Raw genomic sequence first — 27,238 nt, 5'->3', positions numbered from 1 at the left:
TAGCTACAAAGTATTAAATATGGTGAACAAGATATGCACAAAGACAAATGAATGACCATTAGGCTATAGTGAGATATCAAGAATTTTTTTTTTATAAAGAACACGAAAACAAAAAAGATACTTGCATCGGGCGCTGGTGGTTTATGCTTGTAATCCTAGCTACTCAGGAGGCTGAGATCTGAAGATCATGGTTCAAAGCCAGCCTGGACAGGAAAGTCTGTGAGGCTCTTATCTCCAATAAAAACTACTAGAAAACCAGAAGTAGTGCTGTGGCTCAAGCAGTAGAGCGCTTGCCTTGATCTGAAAAGTGCAGGGACAGCGCCCAAGCCCACAGTTCAAGCTCCACGACCGACAAAAAAAAAAAAAAAAAGATCTTTGCAAGCCAAATAAAAAAGTAGGTTTTACTTTTTCTTTTTTTTTTTTCTTGCTCAGTTGGGAAATCCTACAAAAAATTTAGACGTAAGCTATTTTTTTCCCTGTGATCTTGTGGTTGGAGCAGCCCCAACAAATCTTCATTTCATCTTAAAATATGAATATAGGCCATTCTCAACAGATGCTTGCTTTTCAAAGCATGTCATTATTTCCTTGAAGGTTAAATATAAGTAGTCCAGACTAAATTTTTGCCCAATTTCAATATCTTTTAAATTATTTAGTAAGTAAAACTACATTCTAAAGTTCAAAAGGTGGAATTAAATTTTCTGTAAGGTGTCCACTCTTTTATACTCTCTTTAGTTAACTAAAAAAAAACAAAAACAAATAAAAACACCTTTCCTCTGGGATGAAAAAGGTTAATCTTAGGTTCCCTCTTTTCTCCTTCCCTACCTTGAAGTAAAAATAAATGATTTTCCCCCCAAGCACAAGTTTCTCCAGTTGTAACTTTCCATTATTCTCCCTCAAAAACTCTTTTTTTTTTCCCATTCCTCACATTCTTCACATGCATTCCACTTAGGAGAAAAGCATTTGTGTTTGGAAAATATACATAAGCATGAAACATGAGTGGAAATCACATGTTCTGTATTAAGTTGAGTTGGCCGAGGCTTCCTGTTCCAAGCTTTGAATTAGTTCCATGAATCAGAGTCAGCACCATCTTCTCTCCTTTGAGACATGTCTATTGAGTGGGTAGCATAGGCTGGGTAGGGTTCTAGGGGCTGGAGACCCTTTTGTGAAGAAATCAACTGTTCTTGCCATTAAGGTTCAGAGCAAGGGAAGGGAGGGAGGGAGGAAGTTACAGAGAGATGGATGGAAGAAGGGATGGAAGGAGAAAGAAAGAGATGTTAAGAAAATCAGTGTGAAATAATCTATTATTATAAAGACAGAAGCGAAGGAGAAAATTAAAGCAAGAAGGATGAAAGTCTGTTAGGCAGGTCAGGGTAGAGGAGGTGAGATACTACAGATTTATAGAGGGTTCCAAATGACATTCTGCTCACTTGGCCTACATGCTGCACGCACTGTCAATCTAACTCCTTAAAAAGGAAATGTAGAAAGCACCCTTCACAGAGCCCTGGTTGGAAGCTAACTAGGTAGAGTCAAGTTGCTCCATTTCCATATCTATGAGAAGCCATGTGGGACCAGAGGCAGTAGCCCTGGCCTGTTAGCCCAGCTATATAGGAGGCTAAGGTCAGAAGGCCAGATTCCAGGTCAGTTAGGGAAAAAGTTTTCAGGACTTCATCTCAACTAGTGAGAAACCAGGTGCAGTGGTGTATATTTGTCATCATAGGTACAGCAGAAGTGTCAGGAGGATCATGGTCTTGGGAAAAAGCAAGATCTAATTGAAAAAAGAAAAACAAAAACAAAAAACACTGTAACCCCTCTGTACAGTATTTTCATAATTAAAAAAAAAACATTAAACAACAACAACAAAAAAAACATAGATTCTGGAGGGGATGTGGCCAGAAGGGAACCTTACTGCATTGTTGGTGGGAGTGTAAACTTGTTCAACCACTTTGGAAAGTAGTGTGGAGGCTCTTCAAAAGACTCCACATAGAGCTCCTCTATGACCCAGCAATCCCACTTTTGGGCATTTACCCAAATGTTTACAAACAAGACCACACTAAAGCTACCAGCACAACTATGTTTTTTGCAGCATTATTTACCATAGCTAAGATATGGAACCAACCCAGATGCCCCTCAGTAGATGAATGGATCAAGAAAATGTGGTATATATACACAATGGAATTCTATGCCTCCATCAGAAAGAATGACATTGCCCCATTTGTTAGGAAATGGAAAAACTTGGAAAAAAGTATATTAAGTGAAGTAAGCCAGGCTCAAAGAAACATAGGTCCCATGGTTTCCCTTATTTGCAATAACTAGTATATGTCTGGGATAAGCAGAAAAGGTCAAAAGCTATGTACATATGACTAGATAAGATGATGTTAAGTGAAATGAACCCCAAGATAGGGACTTAAGTGGTTTTTTCTTTGTTACTATTGTTTCTAACTTATTTATAATGTACCATGTGTTTTTTGTTGTTGTTGCTTTGCATGTTCCTTCCCCATGTTATAACCCGTTTTCACTGTGTTTGATGTCGGTGTGCTGCATCTTATATATACACTTCTCTAATTTGGGGAGGGGAAGGAAAAAACAAAATGTTTAAATAGGGATACAGGTTAACCCATTGTAACAGTAAGAAGTACAAGACACTAAGTTGAAAAATGAACTACAATTTGCAGGGTGTGGGGGGAGTGTAGTTGTGGAGGTGGGAGGGAAGGAATGGTAGGGGAAAAACAAAGGAGGAAGCAACAATCCTTGATAGGAAATGTACTCATTACCTTGCTTATGTAACTGTAACCCCTCTGTACAGTATTATTACAATAATAATAATAAAAATAAAATACCAGAGATGGAGCTTGAGAGGTAGAGGGCCTACTTGGCAAGCACAAGGCCTGACTATCAACGAGGGAAGGCAGGAAGGAAGGAAGGAAGGAAGGAAGGAAGGAAGGAAGGAAGGAAGGAAGGAAGGAAGGAAGGAAGGAAGGAAGGGAGAGAGGGAGGGAGGGTGGGAGGGAAGGAGGAAAGGAGGGAAGAAGGGAGGAAGGGAGGAAGGGAGGGAAGGAAGGAGAAGCCACAAAGGGAAGAGCTTGTTCTGGAGTGGGAAGAGAAATGAGAATTAATGCAGGCCCAGGATAGACATATAGGAGATTTCATTATATCACTGCCCTGTACATTTGAAGATTGCCATGTTTCTGAGGAAGGGCCTTAAGTTGAAAACAAAAATACTTCATTTGTAAAAATGTTTTTACAATAATTAGAAAACACTTAACATTAACTTATTTGGTATTCCTTCCTGATAAAATTACTAAAATGTGTATTTTATTTTCTGAATACTTCCTGTCACAATGCTAAATACTTCTCAGTCTCTCTTGTAACACATTATGCCCTTCCTACAATCCTTACAGGGTAAATCAAGACAAGTGAGAAAGACAGCAGAGCATCCCTGTTAAGTTTCAAGTCTCACATGATAATACATTAGATGTCTGGAAAAAATAATTAGTCTGTAACTTTGCAAATTCTTAGAAACAATACGTAATGAATTTCTAGCCTGCTAAGAACAGTTAGATGATGAATCCTAAATGATCATCTCAACAAACTGAAAAACTTACCAGATGAGGATCTCCCTTTTTAGAAGTCAAAGCTTCAATCTTCGAGTCCAATTCTGCTTGGATTTGGTCTCTTCTTTTCATAACACCCTTCATATTAAAAATAAAATGATAAAGTTGTATTTGATAATCTTTTATAGAACAAAAATTGACATCATAGAATAGAAATAGCTATCAGAAATACAATCCCAAATACCATCAATCATTTGAGGATATACTGTTTTAAAAATCAATTTTGGAGTCCATAATCCTAGCTACTCAGGAGGCTGAGATCTGAGGAATGACATTTGAAGCCAGCCTGGTCAGAAAAGGCTGTGAGACTCTTTTCTCCAATAAATTGCCAAATAGCTGGAAGCAGAGCTGTGGCTCAGGTAGTAGGAGTGTAAAATCTCAGGGACAATGGCCAGGCCCTGAGTTCAAGCCCCAGTATACACACTCGCAAACACGCACACACACACACATACACACACAGAGTTGTTTTCTTCGATGATAACATGTCAACTGTGAGCAAGTATATAACATGATTTTTTAAATTTGTCTTTCATAATTTTCCCATGCATATTTTACCAGCTTGAGCACTGTATGCTTATTCAACATTCAGAGCAGAAAAGAACCCACAAAAATGTTATCATGACCCCTGGCATGTGCTACAAGGTTCACCACCAGGAGCTGGAAGTCATGTGGCCACTTGTCTGCAAATATCTACACCAGGTAGGAATTTCTTTTATATGACCCCCCCAAAACCCCAGTCAGTTATACCAGCAGCTACAGTGTGACTCAGAAAGCTGTAATGTGCATTGACACATGGCAGCCCTTTTGCTTTTATTGTTTCAGAGATGGTGTATTTCCCATATCTTTAATCAGGGTAGTCTCAAACTTACAATCCTCCTGCCATAGCCTCCCAGTGGCTGAGATGACAAATATGTATCTAGTTTAATTAGACAACTTTACATGAGAATTTGTGACTTTTGACTTGGCAGTTTAAACTTTTTTTCTCAAATAATCATCAATTCATGTTTCAAGGTTTCTAAACTTGAAAGACCCTTGGATATCAATGTGGATGCACAAATCCATCATTATGTTGAATGATTTTGCTGATGTTTAACAGTGTCTTTCCCTTGGTGAGTCACTTTTCTACTTAGACTTCATAAAGGCAAGGTTTCTTTTTTTTTTTTTTTATGGGGTTCAGTCATGGGGCCTGAACTCTGGGCCTGGGCACTATCCCTCAGCTCTTCAGCTCAAGGCTAGAGCCCTACCACTTGAGCCACAGTGCCACTTCTGGCTTTTTTTCTTTTTGTTTATGTGGTGCTGAGGAATCAAACCCAGGGCCTCATGCTTGCAAGGGAAGCGCTCTACCACTGAGCCACTTTCCCAGCCCCAAGGCAAGGACTCTTTATTTGTACTCATCTTTCACTACTTTTCACCATGTTAATTTAATTAAGGTCTATTCATAAAAATGGCCTATACAGATTAAGGAAATAAGACAGCTGACTAGGTAGGTAAATAACTAGTGTTCGTAAGTGCTGGTCAGACAGAAAAGCCTCAGTGCCAGCCCTTCGGAGTGTTTTTACACAGGGAAGCATCTAGAAACAACTCAGGTATATGCAAGGCAAAAAGATGGCTCGGTAGCATTTCAATGAGAAATGAGAGGCCTGAGGATTTAAGATGCCCAGAGAATTAACATCCATTGTGCATACAATGGGATTACTCTTAAAATATCTGAAAAGAGATGAACATCTGTCCCAGTATTGGAGAATTTAAACACCAACCAATTATCACAAATTTTGGACAATAATATCAAGGAACCCCTTCCTATGATGGGGGAGGATACGAAGATGGTTCAAGTGAAGAACAGGTTAAATTTTGTAACTGTCTTATATCCTTTAGGAAATCCATCTGAGAGATTGTAATAAAAACATAAACATAGATATAGTCAAGAAAAAATGAGAAACTTTCTTTCCTGTAATCCAAATGACGCTATAACTCAGCTCCACATGTTTACAATCTATGTCTATAAATATAAAGTACTGGTCTTTGTATGTATAGATATATTTTAAGTAAGAGTTCGCTTCATAAGGCCAGCCACTAGTGAAAGTTAAATTTAATATTGGAGGGGCTGGGAAGGTGGCTCAGTGGTAGAGTGCTTGCCTTGCATGCATGAGGCCCTGGGTTTGATTACTCAGCACCAGATAAGCAGAAAAAGCTGGAAGTAGTACTGTGGCTCAAATGGTAGAGTGCTAGCCTTGAGCTGAAGAGCTGAGGGACAGTGACCAGGCCCAGAGTTCAGGCCCCACAACCGACAAAAACAACAACAAAATATTGGAAAGGGAAACACTGGGGTTTACATTTAGAACCATGAGCTCTTGCTCAGTGGTCTACAACTTGAGGCAGGCCCCTAGCCTAGCTTTTTGCTGGTTATTTTGAAGATGGAGTCTCAATCCCTGATGCTCTGGATCTTATCCTCCTGAACAACCAGAAATGAGCCACCAGCCCTTGGTTTAATTAATACAGTATCATGGCATCATTGTTCATTATTTAAAAACTGAAACTGAAAAAAATATTTCAATAAAAAAAACAGAACCCAAGCCAAAATACAAATACTACAGATGATATCACAGAATTCCATAAAATGATTCAGTCGAGGCTCTGTCCAAAAATTCTTTCTAGTACCTCTAATGATTTTCCACACCTTTAGTAACAATATTTCTCTGTACAGCTTCTATCTTTGACATGATCTGAGGGAAAACATTACCTCATTAAGGGAAGAGAATACACAAATCAAACCTCTGGGAAGAACACAGCGGGTAAATAATAATGAAGTAAAAACAAAAGGTGTGGCTAAGGAAACTGCTGGAGAAGAGCAGGAGATTAGACAGCAGTGAAATCTGGGAGCCTTTGGGAAGCAAGGAGGGTTTGCTTCCAGAAGGACCCAATAATTCCAGATAATACAAGAAGCTGGTTGTCCACACAGTATTTAGTGACTCCCTCAACCCCCCCCCCACAACAAATAGAAGGAGACAGATCCCATGTTTACAGTTATGACACTTATTCTTACCAAGATAGAGGCAAAGGAAAAACAATCCCTTGAAAACAAGGAAACATAACATCAGAAACAAGGTGCGGCGCCTACTATGAATGAAGGACTATAGATAGCATTACTAAACCCCAAATATCTAAAAATCGTAGCTTGAGGATGTAAAATTAAAACACTGAAGATAGCAGGATTAAGAGAATTTTGAAATGGTGACAGAAAAACATTTTGAAGGCTTTTTTTTTTTTTTAAGCAACTAGAAGTCGGAACAAAACTTCAAGGTCTTGTTCAAAGACTTTCTATGTAATGATAATAGATACATTGCTAAAGCAAATCAGGAAACTGATAATCATTCAACATCCTGCTAGGACAGGAAAGCAGTGGTGAAAAGGCAGTATTAGAACATGTCTTTACAGAACCTGGATGAGGTTGCAAGGGCCTGTGATGCACTCTAAATACGTGTTCTTACCATTAACATTTCACTGTAAAGCACATACTCATGCACGACAGGAAGTAAGGCCTCTGAGAGGCCGGACATCCGTCTTTCAGTGGCCTTACGGCATTTATCAATGCAACTGGCGATGCCCTTTAGAATATCAACCAGATCTTCTTCTGACGCCGACCACAGGATATGAATTGGGCCATATTCTTTCATCTCATCAAAATATTCTATAAAACAAACCATGAGTTAGTAAGCTCTCCAACTGACAGATGCTTTCAAAAAAATCCCTGAATTATGCACAGCGGAAAAAGATTTCATTCTTTTTATCATGCACACATATTTACCAGGAATATATGAAAATGAATGTCATCTGTCATTAGCCTGACCAGTCATCCCAGTTTTCCCAATTCAATCTTTAAGTTATAATGGTGCAGGGTATAATCAATAATAGTATATTATTCACAGTTAAAATTTTCCTGTTTGGGAAAAATACGCATTTACTGTATCTATTACCAACATTTACCTATGATATGATTACATTTGAAGTATCTCATAGGGAATAAGTCCTAAACAAAATTTCTCTTCTTTTTTTTCCTTCCTTGTGTTTCTATATCATAAATGGCAATGACTATCCAAGAACAACCTTGGAGATGTTTCTAGAATCACACCCGTACAGAACTAATTTCTAGGTTTTCTTTTTTCTCCAGTTTTTTTTTAAATAAGTTTTTTTTTATTGTGAAAATACTGTACAGAGGGATTACAATCACACGAGCAAGACAATGAGTACCTCCCATCTCTACAACTACAATCCCCACCCCCACCCCCACCCCCATCCCGGCCCCGCTCACCTAAATTGTAAAGTTTGTTTTTTGACATAGTGTCTTGTACATATCATTGTTGTAATGGGTGAACCTATTTAGGTTTTCAAATGTCGACTCAATCCATCTACTTGCACTGCATCTCTAACTCCTATTTTTCCCTCTTTCCATTTGTATCACAAGAAACATCAGAGTTCTTCACTGACTCAGAAAGGCTTTTATAATAACTCTCTACCTTCTGTTCCAGGTCCAATTCTCAAGAGTCTCTGCCAGATCTATTTTTGACTCAGGCTAAAGTAATGCTCATTCATGAATGAAAGGGACACATCTAGGTATATTGCTTTGTCTTGCCCTCTTCCATTTCTATACTCAACCAAGTACTTCTCATTCTTTAAATCCTATCTCAAATAAATTTCCTTTGATTTTTGTTCCAAAGGATTTCAAGTTGCTTTTACCCTCAATGAATCAATTTTTATTGCTAGTGAAGCATTATCTTATTATAATTGCTTACATAGGTTATCTACCTACTATTCTTGGCCTATATGCTCCTTGAAACAAAAGCTAACTCTTATTGTTTTTGTAGACAATGTCTGATATACAATGTGTTAAATATCTTCATATTAACAAAAATTAAACAAATAACCAAAGCCATTTAATGAATGATAAATAAGTAAATGACATTAATTTCTGTTTCTGTGCCTTTTTGGGGGCTCGAATTCAGGGCCTTGGGCCCTCACTTGGCTTTTTCTGTTCAAGGCTGCTCTCTCACTTGAACCAGACCTCTATTTCTAGCTTCTTGCTGGTTACTTGGAAATAAGAGTCTCAATCTGAGAGACCGTAAACTACCATGGCTGGCTTCATGCAATTCTGAAATTTCGGGGGACTATGTGTTAGTTTAGTTAGTGTGATTCATAATGCTATGAATCACACTATTAAAGCTTTGAAAGTCCACATGATCAAATAAACTGAAGATGTTAAATTTACAATTGACAGAAATATTAGTTGTTACCTAATAAATATAGAAGGTTTAATTACTACTAGAGTTGCCCAAATTCCTATCCTGAGCCTAGGTCTATCCGTTTTGTTAAACAGTGACCATACTAAACTAATATGTCTGGAAACAAAAATTTTACATTTCTTTTTTCAATTTATGTATGGCAATGTGTGACAAATGTTTTTTACATGCAGTGCTTTCTAAAAATTGTTAGTATGCTAATCACACCTGCATGCCAACATTTAATGACTTCTGTTGCAATTTGTTTATGAAATTTCTAGTTCTAAAGAAGATCTTAAGGATGAAAATCATTCTTCCCTTAATCTATACCACAGAGAAATAAGGCAGCATGTGGTCAATACAATTAATTCTGCTGAATAGACTGGGAACATAAAAAAGAAAAAGAAAAGGACATTAAAGAATAAAAAGGGGGAACAGGAAAGGGAGGAGAAAAGCATCTGAGTACAAAAAAGTATCAAATCCACTAATTATGATGCACAAACCCTTCATGATCTGAATATGGGGGGAAAAACCCTGTAGATAAGTTAGCTTCTCAAAGCTACAGGAGCCAACATTCCATCAGTTTGAATGAAGTCTTTGCAAGTAGGCTTTGCATTCTAAATACCAAAAAAGTCCCCAGCATTTGGACCAGGAATATTCACTTTCAGAAACTGAGAGTTCAGATTTATAGACTCTATGAAAGATCTAGCCTTCCTCCTGAATATTTCAGAAACATTGGAGTCTATCAAAGATTTTGAAACTATTCCCTTCTATCAGCAAATGTAGATTATACTGATTGTCTATCAGCTCAAATGTCCATAGGTGCCAGAGACTTCTTGAATTGCTATCCAACCTTACTATGCACCTAGAGTCTGTTTAAGAGAACTGAAAGCTAAGAAACCAATTAGAAAATAAGATTTATGAGATGAAGAAAAGTGGCAAATAGCTGCATATGGTTGTATATGCCTGGGAACCCATATTTAGGTGGGCAAAGGCAGAAAAGATTACAAGTTTGAGGCCAGCCTGGTTTACAAAGCATTCTTCCTATTTTTTTTCTAAGAGTGAGACCCTCACTTCAAAATTAGAGAGAAAGAAGCAGAAAGGAAAAATTAAAAAAATGATGAAGACCAAACCAAGTTATTAAACTGTGTTTCAAAACAATCAATCAACTCTTAATAAGGCAAGTTTCCCTGACACTACTCCAAATCTTATATTATTTCTTTTTGCATGAGCATTTTACATGAGCACCCATTATGTGTAAGATCTATCTAGATTTCATACAAGAGAAAGAAAACAAACTGTTGCCCTGATTATGCAAATGACCTTCCAATAAAATGATGGACATAAGCAATTAGCAAATAAGCCATCAACATAGGGACTTCTATTTTGAAGAGTTTCTTGATCTCTTATACCAACTTATATTAGGAAATATATTTGTGAAATCAGTCATCCATTTTTAATGTAGGTAAATTAGAAAATGTTTTCAATTATCCTAGAGTTAGAGAATAATCATTATGAAATAAGGACTAATTTATAAAGTTTTTTTTTAAGTCAGAAAAGATATTAGTGACAGAAAATAGGAGGGAAGCTTACTTACCAATACAGAAATTTTTCTGGCATACTTAGAAAGACCTAATATAAAAATTACTCCTCCTCCTCCTGCTGCAACTTCATCGTCCTCCAAAAAGTTTGCAAGAATAATAATATATAATATATAAAATATATAAAACCTACATCTGGAGACACCAATTCTTTGATCCATGTTGAGTATATTATCCATATACTCAGGTCTTCCTTTACCAGTATTTGTTTTGTATGTATGGGAGCTGAAAGAGTTAGCAGTTGATAAAACCAAATGGGACCACAAAAAGTAAAATAAAAAAAAAACCTATCATTTCCATTTCTTGGGAGTTCATTTCAATAACCATCATTTTATATGATCATATTCACATAGCTATTGAGTCCTTGTGATCCTCTCCTAAGAAAATTCTCCTTTGGTCTTACTGTGTGAATATTTAGAGTCCTGTTTAATTTATTATGTCCGAATGTAATTTTTTGTCTTTTACCACCCATTATATTTACTTTTAGACTTATAGGCACATTCTAATTATTACAAATGAGAGAAACCATGCAACCTATGTTTCTTTGGGTCTGGCTTACTTCACTTAGTAAAACTTTTTCCAAGTCTTTCCATTTCCTTATAAATGAAGAAATGTCAATCTTTCTGACGGAAGCACAGAATTCCATTGTGTATATGTACAATATTTTCTTGATCCATTCATCAATTGAGGGGCATCTGGGTTGACTCTATATCTTAGCTATGGTAAACAATACTGCAGTGAACATGGTTGTGCTGGTGGCTTTAGTGTATCCTGGTTTGTGTTCAATTGGATAACTGCCCAGGAGTGGCATTGCTGGATCATAGAGAAGCTCTGTGTTTAGTCTGCTGCTTTCCAGAGTAGTTGAACAAGTTTACATTCCCATCAACAGTGTAGCATCATTCTCTTTTGGCCACATCCCCACCAGCATCTGTTATTGATAGTTTTCTTAATAATGGCCATTCTAATTGGGGTCAGGTGGAATCTCAATGTTGCTTTGATTTGCATTTTTATGCCCAGAGATGTCGAACATTTCTTCATGAGTTTATTGGCCATTTTTTCTTCTTCTGAGAAGTCTCTCTTTAAGTCTTTAGCCCAATTGAGTTATTGTTTCTTTGAGGATTTTTTTTTGGGAGTTTAATTTTTTGAGCTCTAAGTATATTTTATATATGAGACCCTTGTCTGATGCATAGCTAGTAAAGATCTCCCATTTTCTGGGCTTTCTATTTGTGGTACTTTTCTTTTTCTTTCTGTTCCCTCCCCCTTTTTTTTAAATTTCTGTACCTTTTGTCTTGTATGTAACTTTATCTGATTTGGGGAGGGGAAGGAGAAGCACAGTAATGGTGGGACAAAGGATGAAGTAATTCAGCAGTAATACTAGACACTATGGTCAAAATTAACTGATCAACTTGGGGAAGGGAGGTAAGGAAGGGAAAAAATGAGGGAGAGGGTGACACTGTTCAAAAAGAAATGTACTCTTTACTTGACTTATGTAACTGTAATCCCTCTGTACATCACCTTTACAATAAAAATTATTTTTAAAAAGAAAACAAAATGGGGCTGTTCATGACCACCTTCAACATCAGGAAAGACTCAGAGATTTCCAGTACACTGCAGGGTATAAACCATGTACTGACAGTGAGGTTCTAACAGTGTCACCACTTTACACCAGCAAATGTGAAGATCCCACAAGTAAAGAAAACAACTTAGAAATCATGCTTCAGTGCTTTTACATACCCCTTTCTTCTTTGTAAATTCTCTGAGATATTTTATCTATTAAATTAATTTTCTGGCTAAATATTTCAATGAAGTTATTCATTTCCATGAATTCCTCTGGCCGGTTCTTCACCCCTCTCATGGAAGATGCCACAGCTTTGACTGTCTGACCCATCCTGCTTAGCAACCCAGGTCCTTGCTTCTTGTGAGAGGAGAGATCCTAGAGACAAAACAGAAAGTATTACAGTGAAGCAACAAGAGTTCAAGGCTCAATTCAAAACAAAGAAAGAAAATCTAATTAGATGAAGATAACAAAACTATTTCATGTGTATCATATTTTAATATTACTTTGAGGCAGATGAGTTTCTTTATGGCATAGTTTCTCCTCCCATTCTCAGTCCTCTGGAAATATTCCTCTGAAAGTACTTACATAAATCAGGTGTATCATGCTTCCTCAGAGCATAAATCTTTAAAAGAACAGAATGTAACAGAAAGAACAGTACTCAAGGAGACACTGGAGAAGAGGATGATATGCTATGCCATCATGTATAGTTTATAACATGAAGTTAATGGAGAAAGGATAGAGGGAAGATTTCTCACAGTCTACATTCATTCTGTAGAAACAATGGAAAGACTTCATTAATTCTTTAGGTATGATAATGGTAACATTTATATTCTAAGTACTAGCCACATACACACACACACACACACACACACACACACACACACACACACACACACACATACTATTTCAAAATGAACTTACAAGGTAGGTCTTGTTATCATCCTCATATTTTCAGAGGCAAATAGAAGTACAAGAGTGTTAAGTAACTTGACTCAAGATCTAAGAGAGCAGAAGTTACTGAGCAGGGATGGGAGTCCTGGCAATATGATTTCAGAGGCCAACTCTGATTCCACTCTTAGGCACAAACCAGCTTTGCCTCCTTAAACTCATAAGGATAGTTTGTAAATAGATGCTACCTGACGTGGGTCAATTGTGACACCACCTCTACTGCAGAAAAAGATTTTAATTATATATATGTATATACTTATATATAATGTTACACCTATATCTATGTATACATACAAACACAAACACACACAATTTCAGAGTTAACCTAGAAAGGGCAGCTACAGACTTGCAAAAGAGAAGAGATGCTATAAATGGGTACACTATGAATCAAATTATCCCTTAAAAAATGTGGCACAATTATAAACAACAACAAAAAAAACAGGAGACTCTAATGATAGCTCTAGTATCTGTACGGGATTCTGAAGAAGTCATAGTATTTATTAAAAGACAAAGAGTTGCATTCAAATAAGCAGTAAAGGGTGCACACACAAGAACGAAGTCGGTGAGAAATAACATCTACCACCTAGTCTGCAGATTATGTATTATTCACTCAAATATTGAGTAATATCGATCTGCTTCCAGGTTGTCTTTTTTGCATGCCTTATACACTATTATTTATATAGAGATATGATAAATTGCTTTGTTTCCAAGTCAGTGAGGTTTTATAGAGAAACAGTGGGTGCCACCACTGATTAGACCCCACTTTGTTCACGTGATGGAGTAAACTTGATCAGAGACAGCACAAACCACAGCTGGAAAGCTGCTACTGCAACTGAGAACCATAGGAATGTTCTTAACAGCTTCTAAGGTTCCAGAGTCAGGCCACAAACTCGATGCATAGGAACTCACAAAAGACTTCCATCTCAGGTCTGCCTGTCACCACTGAGACACCACTAACTGCTTCATACTGACCCTCTGTCCTTATGTTATCTTTCATGCTGAGTTAGAGCTTCACAAGAGAAAACAGAAAAGAAAATGTGAGAAAACAGCTAAGAAAACAAATGTTCTATATTAGAAATTAGGTTATTCCTCACATACATGGCTCAAAGGAAAGTAAAGAGATGAGACTGTGTTTTAATCTCTCCTTTTTCTCCCTGCTCCTTTCATCCATCCAACCGTACTTGTTCATTTAGTAATGACTTTTATACTGACCTACTACTCAAAATAGGATCAATACAAATGCATATATAGGTTTAGTACTGACAATATATTCAATCTGAATCTTGCCCTTTCAAAAAAAATTTAAAAAGTCATCAACAAAGTGAAGAGTCTTAATATGTAAGGAAGACAGCAGAATTGTGTAATGGGTATGTTATAGAATGTGCATGTCAATTTAACACAAGGTCATACCCTGCAAGACAGAGCTCTCCAGTGCTTCTCAAAACGCCATTTCAATTCAGAGTCGGATTTGCAAAGACTAGAAATCCTACAATCTGCTAGAGTGATAGAGAGTGAAAGGTTCTATGAGAATAAATCAAAATTATTTACCCAGGCTTCTGCAGTAAGAAAAACCTTGAAGTCTTCATTAAATGTTAAAGTTGGATGATCAGCAATTCTGTTCAAAAATTTATGCAATGCCTTCCTGCGTGTCTCGATGAAGTCATCATTAAAGCGCTCTACCATTCCTTTCACTATAAACTTCTCTGGTAATGGCTGCATCCAAAAAAAAAAAAAAGAAGAAGAAAAAAATAAGCAAACAAATAAATATGAAAACTATTCTGAACAGAATGTGGTACAGATTTACAAGGGATTCTATACTCTTCATATTTGGAAGAGTAGTTAAACATCTGATCACTTGTTATAATAAGTGTGAAACATTCACAATACTAGAAACCAAAATATTACATATGATTATTACATAATACAACAGTTTTTTTTAAAATGTGTACTTACATTGGAAAGTTGAGAAAGAACTATTCCTAAGATAAATGTATCACACTGAACTTAAAGATATAACATTACCTTTTTTTTTTTGCTGTTGTTCAGTTGTGGGGCTTGAACTAAGGGCTTGTCCCTGCTTGTTTAGCTCAAGGCAAGCACTCTACCATTTGATCCACAATGCCACTTCTGATTTTCTGGTGACTAATTGGAGATAAGAGTGTCATAGAACTTCCATAGCAGGCTGGCTTTGAACCACGATCCTCAGCTCTCAGCCTCCTGAGTAGTTAGGATTTCAGGCATGAGCCACCAGCACCTGGCAATATTAGGTTTTAGATATTCCAAAAACCTAAAGGAAAAATAGTGACTATTCTATGAAAACTCTAGTGAAATTTACTGGAGTAAACTTACTGGAATAATCAGGGTGGGGTGTGATTCCTCAAGTTTTCCCTTCAGCCAAAGGAAATCTTGATAGCGTCTCCTAACTTCAAATTCACTGGAGTCAAATTCCCCTCGAGATGTCTGAAGAAAACAGGAGAAAATAACAGCCCATGCAATAGAAGACATACTACATTTACATAAAGTTATTTTAGACATGCTGAAATAAATGGGTCTCTAAGAAAAATTAAATCCTAATTATTCAGTGTTTGTCAGTCTCTATTTTTTTAAGTCCTCTATTCATGTAGCAGATGAAATAAAGCAAACTTTATGGTATTTCCAGAAAGAAAGCAAACATGATGCTTAAATTTAAAGTCCAAACTGAAAAAAATCTGTCTTACAACAACCATCTGCCTTCCACAAGATCATAGCTACTATTATCTCTGGCATGACTTTCTCGCTTAAGAAGAAATGTGTTCTGAATTTAGGTTTCCAATATAATTTTTTCCCCAAGATGATTAGAATTCAGAATTTGAAGAACATCCTATTTTTATAATTTGGAAAATAACCTGAATGTAACTGAGAAAAATATTTCCTTGGAATTTGCTCAAATGAAGTGCTTTGCTAGAATTTGCTTTTCATACATAAAAATTCTAACATTTCACAGAGTGATTTTACCACTGTTTTAACAAATGTAAATTAATGGATATTTGATGTGGAAAAAAATCTTCCTGTCATCTCTGAGGGGATATTCATTTTGAGTCATATGCCTAAACGTCAAAAAAATTAATCAGATACATTAAAAATAGCTGTCCTCACATCTATTGCCGTAAATCCCAGGCCAAAAACACGCTCATGCAGACTCACCTCTCAGAAGAAAAACACTCATTCACACCCACATCTTATTTAACTCAATTTTTAACATATTGAAATTTACATGCAGTAATATTTAGGTTAAGATTTTCCTAGAGAAGTAAAGATGGCATAACACATTGCAAATATGTTTCACTATCACCAAAATTATTAATCATCCTCAAGGAGGTGCCAATTACAAAATTAAGCCGTTCATATCATGAGATGCGGTATCTTAATTGTCATGAAATAAACTTCATGAAAGCTGTATCTTCCCATTTTTCTTTTTGAAAATGAATCTATAGCATAGTAGGAAAAAGTAAGGGGACATTAGATGCAGATATCTAAGAAACGAAACTGATATAAATTACAGCAGAAAGACACAAAAACAAGCCAAACAACTGGATGATTCTGGCCTCCCTCTGTCCTTGAGTTAAAAGGATTCTCCAGCATAAAAAAATCACAGCGAAGGAAAATAGAGGACAAGTCTTAAGGAGAAGACACTACTTCTTTCTGCTCAGACTTGTATTTTATTCCTGAAGGAACCAAGATAAGACAAACAGCTATAATCAAATGGGCTAAAATCATGACTAATTTCCCTATAGAAGATAACAGAATCAACATTCCCTTTAAAGTAGCCAACTTTGGTCATAAGAAGATAGACAGAAGGTTTCAAAACCTTGGAATAACTGGGTTTGATGAAACATCTCTGATTTGGAAAGAACACAAGCCCAAGTTCACTTGGATTACAAATAACTTAGAATACAGTTTTTGATGCATGTTTACACTGGGATATAATAAATTATACAGGCCTCTAGGCATTTACACACAGTGAGACCAAAGGAGAATATTCTTAGGAGAGGAACACAAAGATGCAAGACATATTTACTGAAATGAACTCCAGGAAATAGAAACAAGAGGATATTTTTTTCTTTATTGCTGTTTCTGTTTTCTTTTCCTTTAGTCTCATTTGTTAGTTTATCTGTCTTTGGGTGGATAAGGGGGGCATAGAAATAGAGGGAGAAAGGGTAAACAAATGCAGCAATGATACCCACTAGAACATATTTGAAAATGAACTCTACAACTTTTGGATGGGGATGGGAGGGAAAAACTGGGAGAAAGCAAGAGAAAGGGCGACATTGTTCAAAAAAGAAATGTACTCTTCATCTGACTCACGTAACTGTACATTACCTTTACAATAACCACACTAAATTTAAAAATAAAAAGAAATGACAACATGATTGCAGAATTTCAAAAACAGAAGAAGAAAGAAAATAGTGGCTGGTTTTTTACTTAGTAACCTTCAGATTAGTATCAATCGTCTCATGACCCAACATCTTTTTTGCATTCACTCAACAAACACTGGTCTTTGGTCACGTACAAACAATTATCCTAAGCGCTGAGTATTAGAAAACTGTGTTTACAAGAAAATAAATCCTAATCAACCAGGAACATAACTTAGCCCCAAACTGCACACTCATAGACATTTATAGTTTTGTCTTCATAATAAGGACAAGGCAGAAAAGACCATTATTTAATCTCTCAGCATTTCAACAGACCTGATAGGAAAGCAATCTCTACAGCTCCAAAAAAGAAAGTATTTCTTCAGAGATGTCAGGTCAAGGGTGATTTCCATACCAGGCATAAATGTCTGGAACACGAGCCTTCTGCGACTTATAATTATTTAATCAGATCATTCCAAAGCAGGAGACTATTCATGTGTGAGTGTAAATAGGAATATGTGAGTGTAGCCTTATGAATCCGTAGCAAAGATGAATATAAATGTTTATAAAACGAAACCGTTTCTAGTGATGTCATCCCTGAAATATCCATTCGATAGAATGCTCCCCAAACTGTTACGTTTTCCTTCACAACACTTAAAATGTTAATTAAACAACTAATAATAAATGGATCAATATCATCGCACCTGCACCCTTTCCCCAATCTCTTCATTTAAAGATCCATTAAAGCAGAAACCTCCTTGCAAGCTGTGTACTGATCACTGATAGACTCAATACAAAACAATAGTACTTAGGACACAAGTGACATTCAGTAACTATTTCATGCAGCAAATTATTAAATAAAGGTATGTTGATAACAAAGAAAGAACTTTGATAGTATTAGCATATCCATTCGATGTTTATATTTATTTATTTGTAATGTATTTCAGACTACATGGCAAAAGAAAGTAAGCTAATAAAAATGAAATATAGTTAAAATGAAAATTAGATACACAAATACATGATGATGTGGCTTAACTTTGTGTTTAAATGCAGCTCAGATAGCCACTGTGATGTATAACCTTTGTTAAGGTAATGAGTTTCAGAGTCTTCATTAATGTAGTGAGGGTAAATCACAATACTTAAGTTCCACAACTGTTCTGAGCAAAAGTGAATTGATTCACTGCCTAATAAAGAGAAGTCAAAACCAAAGCCGATTTATATAATAAAACTACAATGACAACTGCTTTAAACTTAAAGTATGATGCAAATATAAACATTTCATGTCTACAGTCCGGTGACATCCATTGGTAGCTTATGAAGACTGTCCATGAAAGACATGAATGATGGGAAAACAATTCTGTTTACAAATGGTCTTCTTGAGAAGCTGATGAGGATGAATGTTGAAACAGTAGTAACAGGAAAACCTTGACTATATTCTTAGCAATATGTCTATAGTAACATTCAAGTTTTATAAAGACCCTACAGTATTAGCACTGTTATGGTTCTTACAAACGATGAAACTGCTAAAGACAGTTAATTGACCAGAACTCACAGTGAGGAAGGGACAGGAGGACATGGCCAGATTCAACTCCATGTTTCCTTGCTCTACCTTCTCTTGACATAACAAAGGTATTATCAAGCTCTTAACTCACCCACTCACCAAAAGAAATTAAACTGCTTACTGACTACATCCTAAGAATGGTGTTTGAAATGATTAAGATTTTTAAACCTTATCCCCTTGCTTGAAAAGCAACCAGAGTTAACTGGGGATAAACACAAACACACACAGTGACCACTGGATATACAGGTAGATGGCAGGCCCTGGATACTCGTTGCACACATCGGCCGCCTTGCTAAGTATTTCACATTGATTACTTATCCTAAATCAAATCGTACGGCACTGCTATCAGATTGGGTGCTATTATCATCATCTCAGTTTTATTGATTTAAAAATAATCATTTGGCTCTGAAGGACTAAATATATGTTGTCAATTTCTTTGCTGTATATTGTTGTACATCCCAGAAGAGCTCAGTTAGAATGGAATGAGGAAACAGGAAAGATGACTCTTCCTAGCCAGAGCTATGAAGTGACTAATGAAATCTTCAGAGTCCCCTGACATTTTCAGTTTTTTTTCTTGGAAAATAAACAGCAATTCTGTTAAGGAGGAAGATGGACACTGCAGACAGAAGGAAAAGTATATGCAAGTGAGTGAGAGAGAGAAGCACTGTGTAATATTCCCAAGTCAGCTTCAGCTCTGTATGAGGAGAAGGTGGGAGGAGAAGGCAGACTTGGGAGCAGGAGGTGAGTCTATGTACAGTTAAAAAAGAGACACATTTTTGTCTATCAATGACTGGGACTTGAACTCAGAACTCCAGTCCTGTTCCTAAGCTTTTTCTGCTTAAGGCTGACATTCTACCACATGAGCCACAGCTCCACTTCCAACATTTTGATGGTTAATTAGCGATAAGAGTCTCAGAAACCTTTCTGCCTACACTGTTTGGACTGAAACTGTCAGATCTCGGCCTCCTGAGTCACTGAAATTGCAGGCCGGAATCACCTGTGCCCACTTGGAGGCTTTTCAAAGTCATTTTTTCACAACCCTTTCCTGTAAAAACTTAAGAGAGCCAGCAACCAGTGACTCACACCTGTAATCCCAGATACTCAAGAGGCTGAGATCTGAGGATCAAAGTTCAAAATCAGCCTGAGCAAGAAAACCTATAGACTCTTATTTTCAATTAATCATCAAAAAGTCCCAAATAGAGCTGTGGCTCAAGTGGCAGAATGCCAGCCTTGAGCACAATAGCTGAAGGACAGCATCTTGGCGCTGAGTTCAAACCTCAATAACTACATACAGAAAAACAACAACAACAAAAAATAAAATAAAACTAAGTGGCCATATTCTAAAAACACAACTAAATCAGTGACTATTTCTCAAATCAATTTAGATGTCAAGCTATAAACACAATATATAAAGAACTGATAGGACAAAAATAATCAAAAAGGTTAAAAAAAATACAGTAACTTGGCCTAAGGTTCTTTTTGTACAATGTAGTTGCATTCAGCAGAGCAGTATGTGAATACAATGAATCCCAATCAAGGTCAACCCTTCCCCCATTCTTTCTGTCCCTCCCAACCTCACCTCTCCCTTCAATTTTCTTAATTTTGTAGAATAGGCAGTGAGTTTTATGTCTGCATTCTCCTGCCTCTTCCCCTCTAGTTACAATACACAAGAGGTTCTTTCAAAAATTAGAACAGAGGAGCAATATTCAAGAAAATGTTCCTTTGATGTTTACCTTGGTAATAATCCTATAAGTAATGAAAGTCTCAATTGTAGTGACGTGGCTTTCCGGTTCATCAACTGTAATAAAGAGGTCCTTTAAATCTGGCTCATCTTCAAACTTGATTTGGTTTATCATTGACAAAGGAGAGGTTGGCATCACAGGACTGAAGGAGTTCATGTCCATCAATGAAGCATCCTGAAAACGCATCATAAAACAGCTAAAACCTTCTATTTCTTAAATCATGTCCATGGTAAGAAAATATGTCAAAACATAAAGAACCCTTTGACTAAGATGTATGATTATGTTAACTATTTAACTTTACCAGACATGGCAAAATGATTGTATGATTTAATTAACATCTATCCCATAAATATTAATTTCACTCGCACCTGTAATTCCAGCTACACAGAAGATAGAGGTGGGAAAAATCACAGTCTTAGGTTAGTCCTATCAAAACCCAGGAAAAAAAAAGCAACACGGGAGGGGAGTTGAGGAGAGAGGAAGGTAAGGAAGGGGAAGAAAGGGAAGGAGAAAGGATAAAGGGAGAAAGGGGGAAAGGAAAAGAGGAAGGGCTCCTACAGTTTGAATGCTTGTCTTCTCCGGAAAATGCTTTCTGAAACTTAATCCTCAATTCAATGGTATTAAGAGGAAGGGCCTTTTGGGGATGAGATAAAGTGATGAGGGTATTGCATTGAAACCTTAGAGAAGAGCTGGAAGGAACTAGCCATCTTTGTGCCCTCTACTTTGCGCCTGTGGGAACACAGGGGCAGGCCACATCACAAAGGATTAAGGGAAGTATCCTTTCCCCAATACTCAACCTGTCAGGAACTTGATCTTGTACTTCTCAGTTTCTATACTTATGAGTCAGAAAGCTCAGAGAGGCTTGGGAATTGAAAGTACCAGAGAAGGAGATAGAAGCTAAAATCAGAGAGCTAGTTGAAAATCCACAGACAAACAACAGCTAAAGCCTCAGATTCCCTTTGCTATGCATGTGGTCAGGTGACATTCCTACTCTAATTTTATATAAGACCAGGAAAGTACAGATATCAAACAAATGCCCTCTAACCCTCTTTCTTTCTTTCTTTCTTTCTTTCTTTCTTTCTTTCTTTCTTTCTTTCTTTCTTTCTTTCTTTCTTTCTTTCTTTCTTTCTTTCTTTTTTTGTTCCAAGAGTATTAGCAAAAAAATGAATAAGCCCCTGACTCAAGTCATGTGAACTGCTCCTCCTAACAGTTCTAAATACTAAAGGAGATTAGTATTTACAAACCAAAATATGACTGCTAGGAAATCCATATTTGTGAATAACATCCCATATATATTACTTTTAGATCTAGAGCTATATAGGCAGATAAAAATGGAACCAAGAAATTCTAAGAGTTCCACAGATACCTCCAACTCTACTTTGAGATGCCTCATGACTTCTTCTAACCTTGTTTTTTTCTTTATTTGTAACACTGGCATATTCAGCCATTCATCCTGAAAGTACTTACCTATTTGCTGTAAATATATTTACCTCTCTATTTGTATTAATTCTTATGCCACACCTATTGTCTCTTAGCTCTAACCAGACAGGAAAAGCAAGGCAGCCTCATGCTTAATCTTAAACTTGAATGTCTCCTCCCCGCCAATTCCACTGGCCTATTTCATGGGTCATTCTGCACATACATTTACTTCCATTGTTTTGTTTTGTCTTGTTCTAATAAAGGAAAAAGCCAGACATGATGGCACATGTTCTAATTCTATCATTTGAGAAGAGATAGAGTGTCACATGTCTGAGGCCACTTTAGGGCTACAGGGCATCTTCAAAGTCAGTGTAGGCTACTTAATAAATAGATTTAAAAAAACGATGATTATATATATGTATGTATATACATGTTTATATATACAGATAGGTAGATACAAAATATATGTAGAGAAAAAATAGGTGAAAACTACAGATAAACTGATTAATAGAAGGTAAATAAACTGCTAGATAGAAGATGAATAGATCAACAACCAACAAAGGACAGAAAAAGGATGTAGAATGGGTAAGGAAAGGCTATACTTTTTTTAAAAAAATAAGTAATCCTTTGAAACATCAAAGGAAAGGATAATGATAAATCTAAATGGTGATTATGCTAGGTGTGGCTATCACTGTTTGCAGAATATGAGAGGTATTTCTGTAGCAGTGGTAGTAATGTTCTAAAACTCTATATTCTTCTAGGTATGATTTCCTTTTGAGGAAAGGACATGCAACATTACAGAGTCAGGAAATAATTCACAACCAGACTTTAGTGAAATCATTTATGTGTGTATGACAGAAAACCATAAATTTTATTGATGATTGGGTAGAATAAAAATGATTAAGTCATGTTTTAAAAGAACATACAATAACTCAAAAAGGAGTTCACACTATATAATTAAACAAACAGACTATAAAAAATGTGCATACCACCAGATTCTAGCTTATACATGCATGACGGGGGGAAGGAAAACCGAGGAAAGGGAGAAAGGAGAGGAAGGGAAAAGAGGACTGAATATAGAAACTGTAAAAAAAAAAAAAAAAAAAACAGAAATCATTCCAGATATGGAGGGAAAAGGGGAATAAATAAAGAAAAAATAGAAAGAGGATATTCCAGATGTTGGCATGCTGTTCCAGATTAATGTATCAATGTGGACTTATGCATTTTCTAAATGTACTCAAATAAACATAATCTATGTGGTAATACCTATCTACACACACACACACACACACACACACACACAAGTCAACACTAAGGTCAACTCTGTCCATGGTATGTTCTGAGAATACTGGAGTACTATGATGCTATGTTAATGAGTTGTTTGACTTGGAGTACCTTATTATTTTTTTCTTTACTGAGCAAGGCTGCACAATTAAAAGAAAAATTTCTAAGTATTTCAAAATCCAATGAATATGAAATGGTCCAAATAAACAATGGGATACTAGATAAATAACACTATTTAGCCATGAACAGAATTTAGAGCTTCGAAATAAGTATGCAATCAACAGTATAACAACAACAACAAAATCTCAGAAACCATTTCCTATAAACAATACTTTTTCTAAACCAACAAACTTAAGTCTGATGGCAAACGTACTTTAAATCACACTGACTTTGCACACCACCCTGCGCTATGGCATCCTCTGTCTTCACCTCCGTTTACCACAGCCCATTTCTGCAACCTCCTACATAATTTAGCATTCCATTTTCTCTGCTTAAAATGCACCCTTTTGTAGAGTGGGAAAGATCGGCATTAATTTGCTAAGGCTCACAATTCCAATGAGTACAGTGGAGTGTCATAAAAATATGCTTGGATATCTAGCAAAAGGAAGAAAATTGCAGGCTGAAATTTAGCAACATCCAAGATTTCAGGAGAAGGATTTAAATTACCGTGAATCACTCAAAAATGTTCTTAAAACCTCAATAAAACTGACTATCCAAAGTGTTTTAGATTCACTCCAAGAAAAGGAAAGAAAATACACTGACAATACTTAGAAGATTTACATTTGGACATGAATAACTAAGGAACAAAAGAAAAAAAGTGTCTGAGAAGATCCAAAGAAGCAATTAACCAAAAAATAACTCCATTTAACCTTTTTGTGATTGATGCTTTTCAAGAGCAATGGATCATTAAAATTATGTTCTTTCTAAACAAACCTCCACCATTTCTGTCTCCATTTCCTTCTTTCTCAACATTTGGATACAGTCTCTTAAACAAAGAAAGCATGTCTTTTCTTTTTTTTTTTTTTTTTTGTTCAACAGATTATAGCAAAGAAGAAAATATTCGCACAACCAAAACTTCGGCTTCTTGAGTCACACTTAATATACCATTCCTATAACAAACACGGTGAAAAAGCACAGACACAGTGGTTTCAAGTTGAGATCTGAATGAACACAACAGAGCAGGAAGCCCAATGTGTCACTGTCTGTGGTCCTTCAACTGAAAGCAATTCTTTCACTGGAAGGAAGTTACTTCCGTAACTACTGAAACAAACCTATAGATGCTGCAGGTATAGTATCTTGTAATTTACTGGCAAAACCATTTACAAATTAAGTGCAAGTTCACTGCACCGGTTGTTACTCTTGCTTCATTAAACACATTTGCTACAGATGCAATTGTTTCTCTCCTCTTACCCAGCTCCAAATTCAAGTTGAAATTCTACCGCCTAGTACCTTTATATATGACTTTATTTCTAGAAATAGACTTTGTGTTACATCACTGTGTTAAAGTGAAGTCATTAAAATAATCCCAGCTGGGTGTGTGTGGTACTTACCTGTAATCCTAGGACCTCAGGAGGCTAAGATCTGAGGATCTCCCTTTGAAGCCAGCCAGGGCAGGAGAGTCTGTGAGATTCCTATTTCCAATAAACTACTCCAAATAAGCCAGAAGTAGTGCTGTGGCTGAAGTGGTAGAATGCTAGCCTTGAACACAAACAGGCTCAAGGACACTGCCCAGGCCCCAAGTTCAAGCCCCAAAAAAGTTCTCTAATTTAACATAACTGATACCTTTGTTAAAGGGGGAAATCTGACCATAGAAACATGTATACTGAAAGGATAATCTAAACACAAAAGACTTTCTATAAACCAAGTTAAGAAGCCCAGAGCAGATCCTCCCCTTATAGTTCAGAGAAGGAAGAAGCCTTGCTGACCTTGACCATGGGCTTAAGCCTCATGAACTGGGGGACAATGTCAAATGTTTGATATGTAAGATGTCCTATCAGTGATACAGTAACCCTGGAAAACTAATACAGTAGGGTTGTACACAATAAAGAGTAGAACATGGAACATGAACTGGTACTGGTAGCTCACACCTGTAATCATAGATACTCAACAGATTGAGACCTGAAGACCAAAGCTTGAAGCCAGCCTGGGCAGGAAAGTCTGTATGGTTTTTTTCCCCAATTACCACCAAAATCCAGAAGTGGAGCTGTGTGGGTCAAGTGTTAGCCTTGAGTGAAAAAGCTCAGGGACCAGTGGCCAGGCCCTGAGTCTAAACCCCAGTACTGGCACACACACACACACACACACACACACACACACAAAAGAAGACACAAAACAAATAAATAAACAAACATCCAAGAAAAATGTTGAACAGGGAAGTATGGGTAGAAGGAAGGGCATCTACATGATTATAATATTTCATCTTTGATCCACTCATTTGTTTTATTACAGGATAATCATCAACTCTGGTAACTTGTGGTGAAAGGATCTGCCTTCTTTCTTCCAAGCTATGAGATGGTTTCAAAATGCTCCTACTGAAACAGGTAACATGCCTCACTGGAATTTAAAACAGTTTGTCAGTAATTGAATGCTCAGGAGATAAACAGCAAAAGAAATCAGTTAAAAGGTGAAATATCACCTCTTAAAAGATGTCCTTCCATCATACCCCTTAGTAAAACGCTCCTCATCAATATAAATATATAAATGTTACATCTCATAAACACAGTGTGAATTATTCTGATAATGCTACATTTCAGCTACCATCTGTGCACAAATAGCTATTTTCCTTTTACAAGTACAGGGAGAAAGAAATAAAAAAATCAATGTGAGAAGTGTGAGAAATCAAAATCCTGGCATGAAAAGGCCATGTAAATAAAACTGCTGATTACACAAGAAGCTCGCACACCAAGAGTCATCTGGTTAAAAAACGCCACTTAAAGAGTGGAAGGAGTTGGAGAAGCTACTCATCCTGCTAGGCCTAAATTTAGACCTACCAGCTGTGCTTTGGTTTACACAGCCTTCCAATTTGCCTGCTTATAATAATAATGGTAATAATAAGTGAGAAAGGGCTGTGGAACACAAGTTGCAAATACAATTGGGTGGAGAGATTGGGAGCCAGCACCAAGCAAGCCATTGTCTACATAACACTCCCAGGCTGGAACTCTGGGTCTGGATGCTGTCCCTCAGCTCTTCAGCTCAAGGCAAGCTCTCTGCCACTTAAGCCACAGAGCCACTTCCTGTTTTTCTGGTAGTTGATTGGAGATCAGAGTTTCACAGCCTCTCCTGCCTGGGGTGGCTTTGAACAACAATCCTCAGATCTCAGCCTCCTGAGTAGCTAGGATTACAGGCGTGAGCCACCACTCCAATCTTGTGTGACATAAGATCTATCACTAAGTAGTATACACATGCTTGCATATGTATTTACTTACTTATCCCTTCTTCCATTTCTTGTTTATTTTTGGAATTTTCTAACAGTACTTACCTTGAATCTATGTGTAGCTCATCCAATTTTAGACACACTACAGTGGTTCACTGACCGAAGAAATTTTTCATATGGTTTTATTACCTACCGTTTTCACTTCAGAAGAAATAATGTCATGCTGAAGTCTGACTATGCTTTTATTTATTTTTAAAAAAATCAAAACTCATGTTGACATTTAACTGCCTCTGTGTAAAGATATGGAAAGGCAGTGGCATCTTTACCTCCGTGACGTTCAACTTCTCACTTGTAACCTTTTTCTAAAAAGGTCATATTCCACCTTGGATCACAGAAAATTTTAAGGTCCTGGGGGCGCTGCACGGATGCATGGATTAGTGTAATCCTCACAGGATTAGCTTATCTCTCTCAAGAGTG

At 36.7% G+C, this 27,238-nt stretch overlaps 1 protein-coding gene across 2 annotated transcripts in view; it reads right to left on the bottom strand.

The window, feature by feature from the left end:
- The window catches only part of Snx7 (sorting nexin 7), a 74,837-nt gene that overhangs the window by 31,874 nt on the left and 15,725 nt on the right, over positions 1-27,238 (bottom strand). The window contains exons 2-7 of one of the 2 annotated variants that reach the window (XM_070007779.1): positions 20,677-20,859; positions 15,341-15,451; positions 14,540-14,704; positions 12,220-12,418; positions 7,100-7,299; positions 3,603-3,689 (exon numbers count right to left, since the gene is read on the bottom strand). In XM_070007779.1, coding sequence (XP_069863880.1) covers positions 3,603-3,689; positions 7,100-7,299; positions 12,220-12,418; positions 14,540-14,704; positions 15,341-15,451; positions 20,677-20,859 — 945 coding nt within the window. The remainder of the gene's footprint in view (positions 1-3,602; positions 3,690-7,099; positions 7,300-12,219; positions 12,419-14,539; positions 14,705-15,340; positions 15,452-20,676; positions 20,860-27,238) is intronic. The other variant, XM_070007780.1, reaches the window with a different exon arrangement.

The sequence above is a fragment of the Dipodomys merriami genome, unplaced genomic scaffold (genome assembly GCF_024711535.1).
Source record: "Dipodomys merriami isolate MVZ:Mamm:240054 unplaced genomic scaffold, mDipMer1.0.p SCAF_7, whole genome shotgun sequence".
Classification (NCBI taxonomy): Eukaryota; Metazoa; Chordata; class Mammalia; order Rodentia; family Heteromyidae; genus Dipodomys; species Dipodomys merriami.
This window is presented reverse-complemented; position numbering and strand designations above follow the sequence as displayed.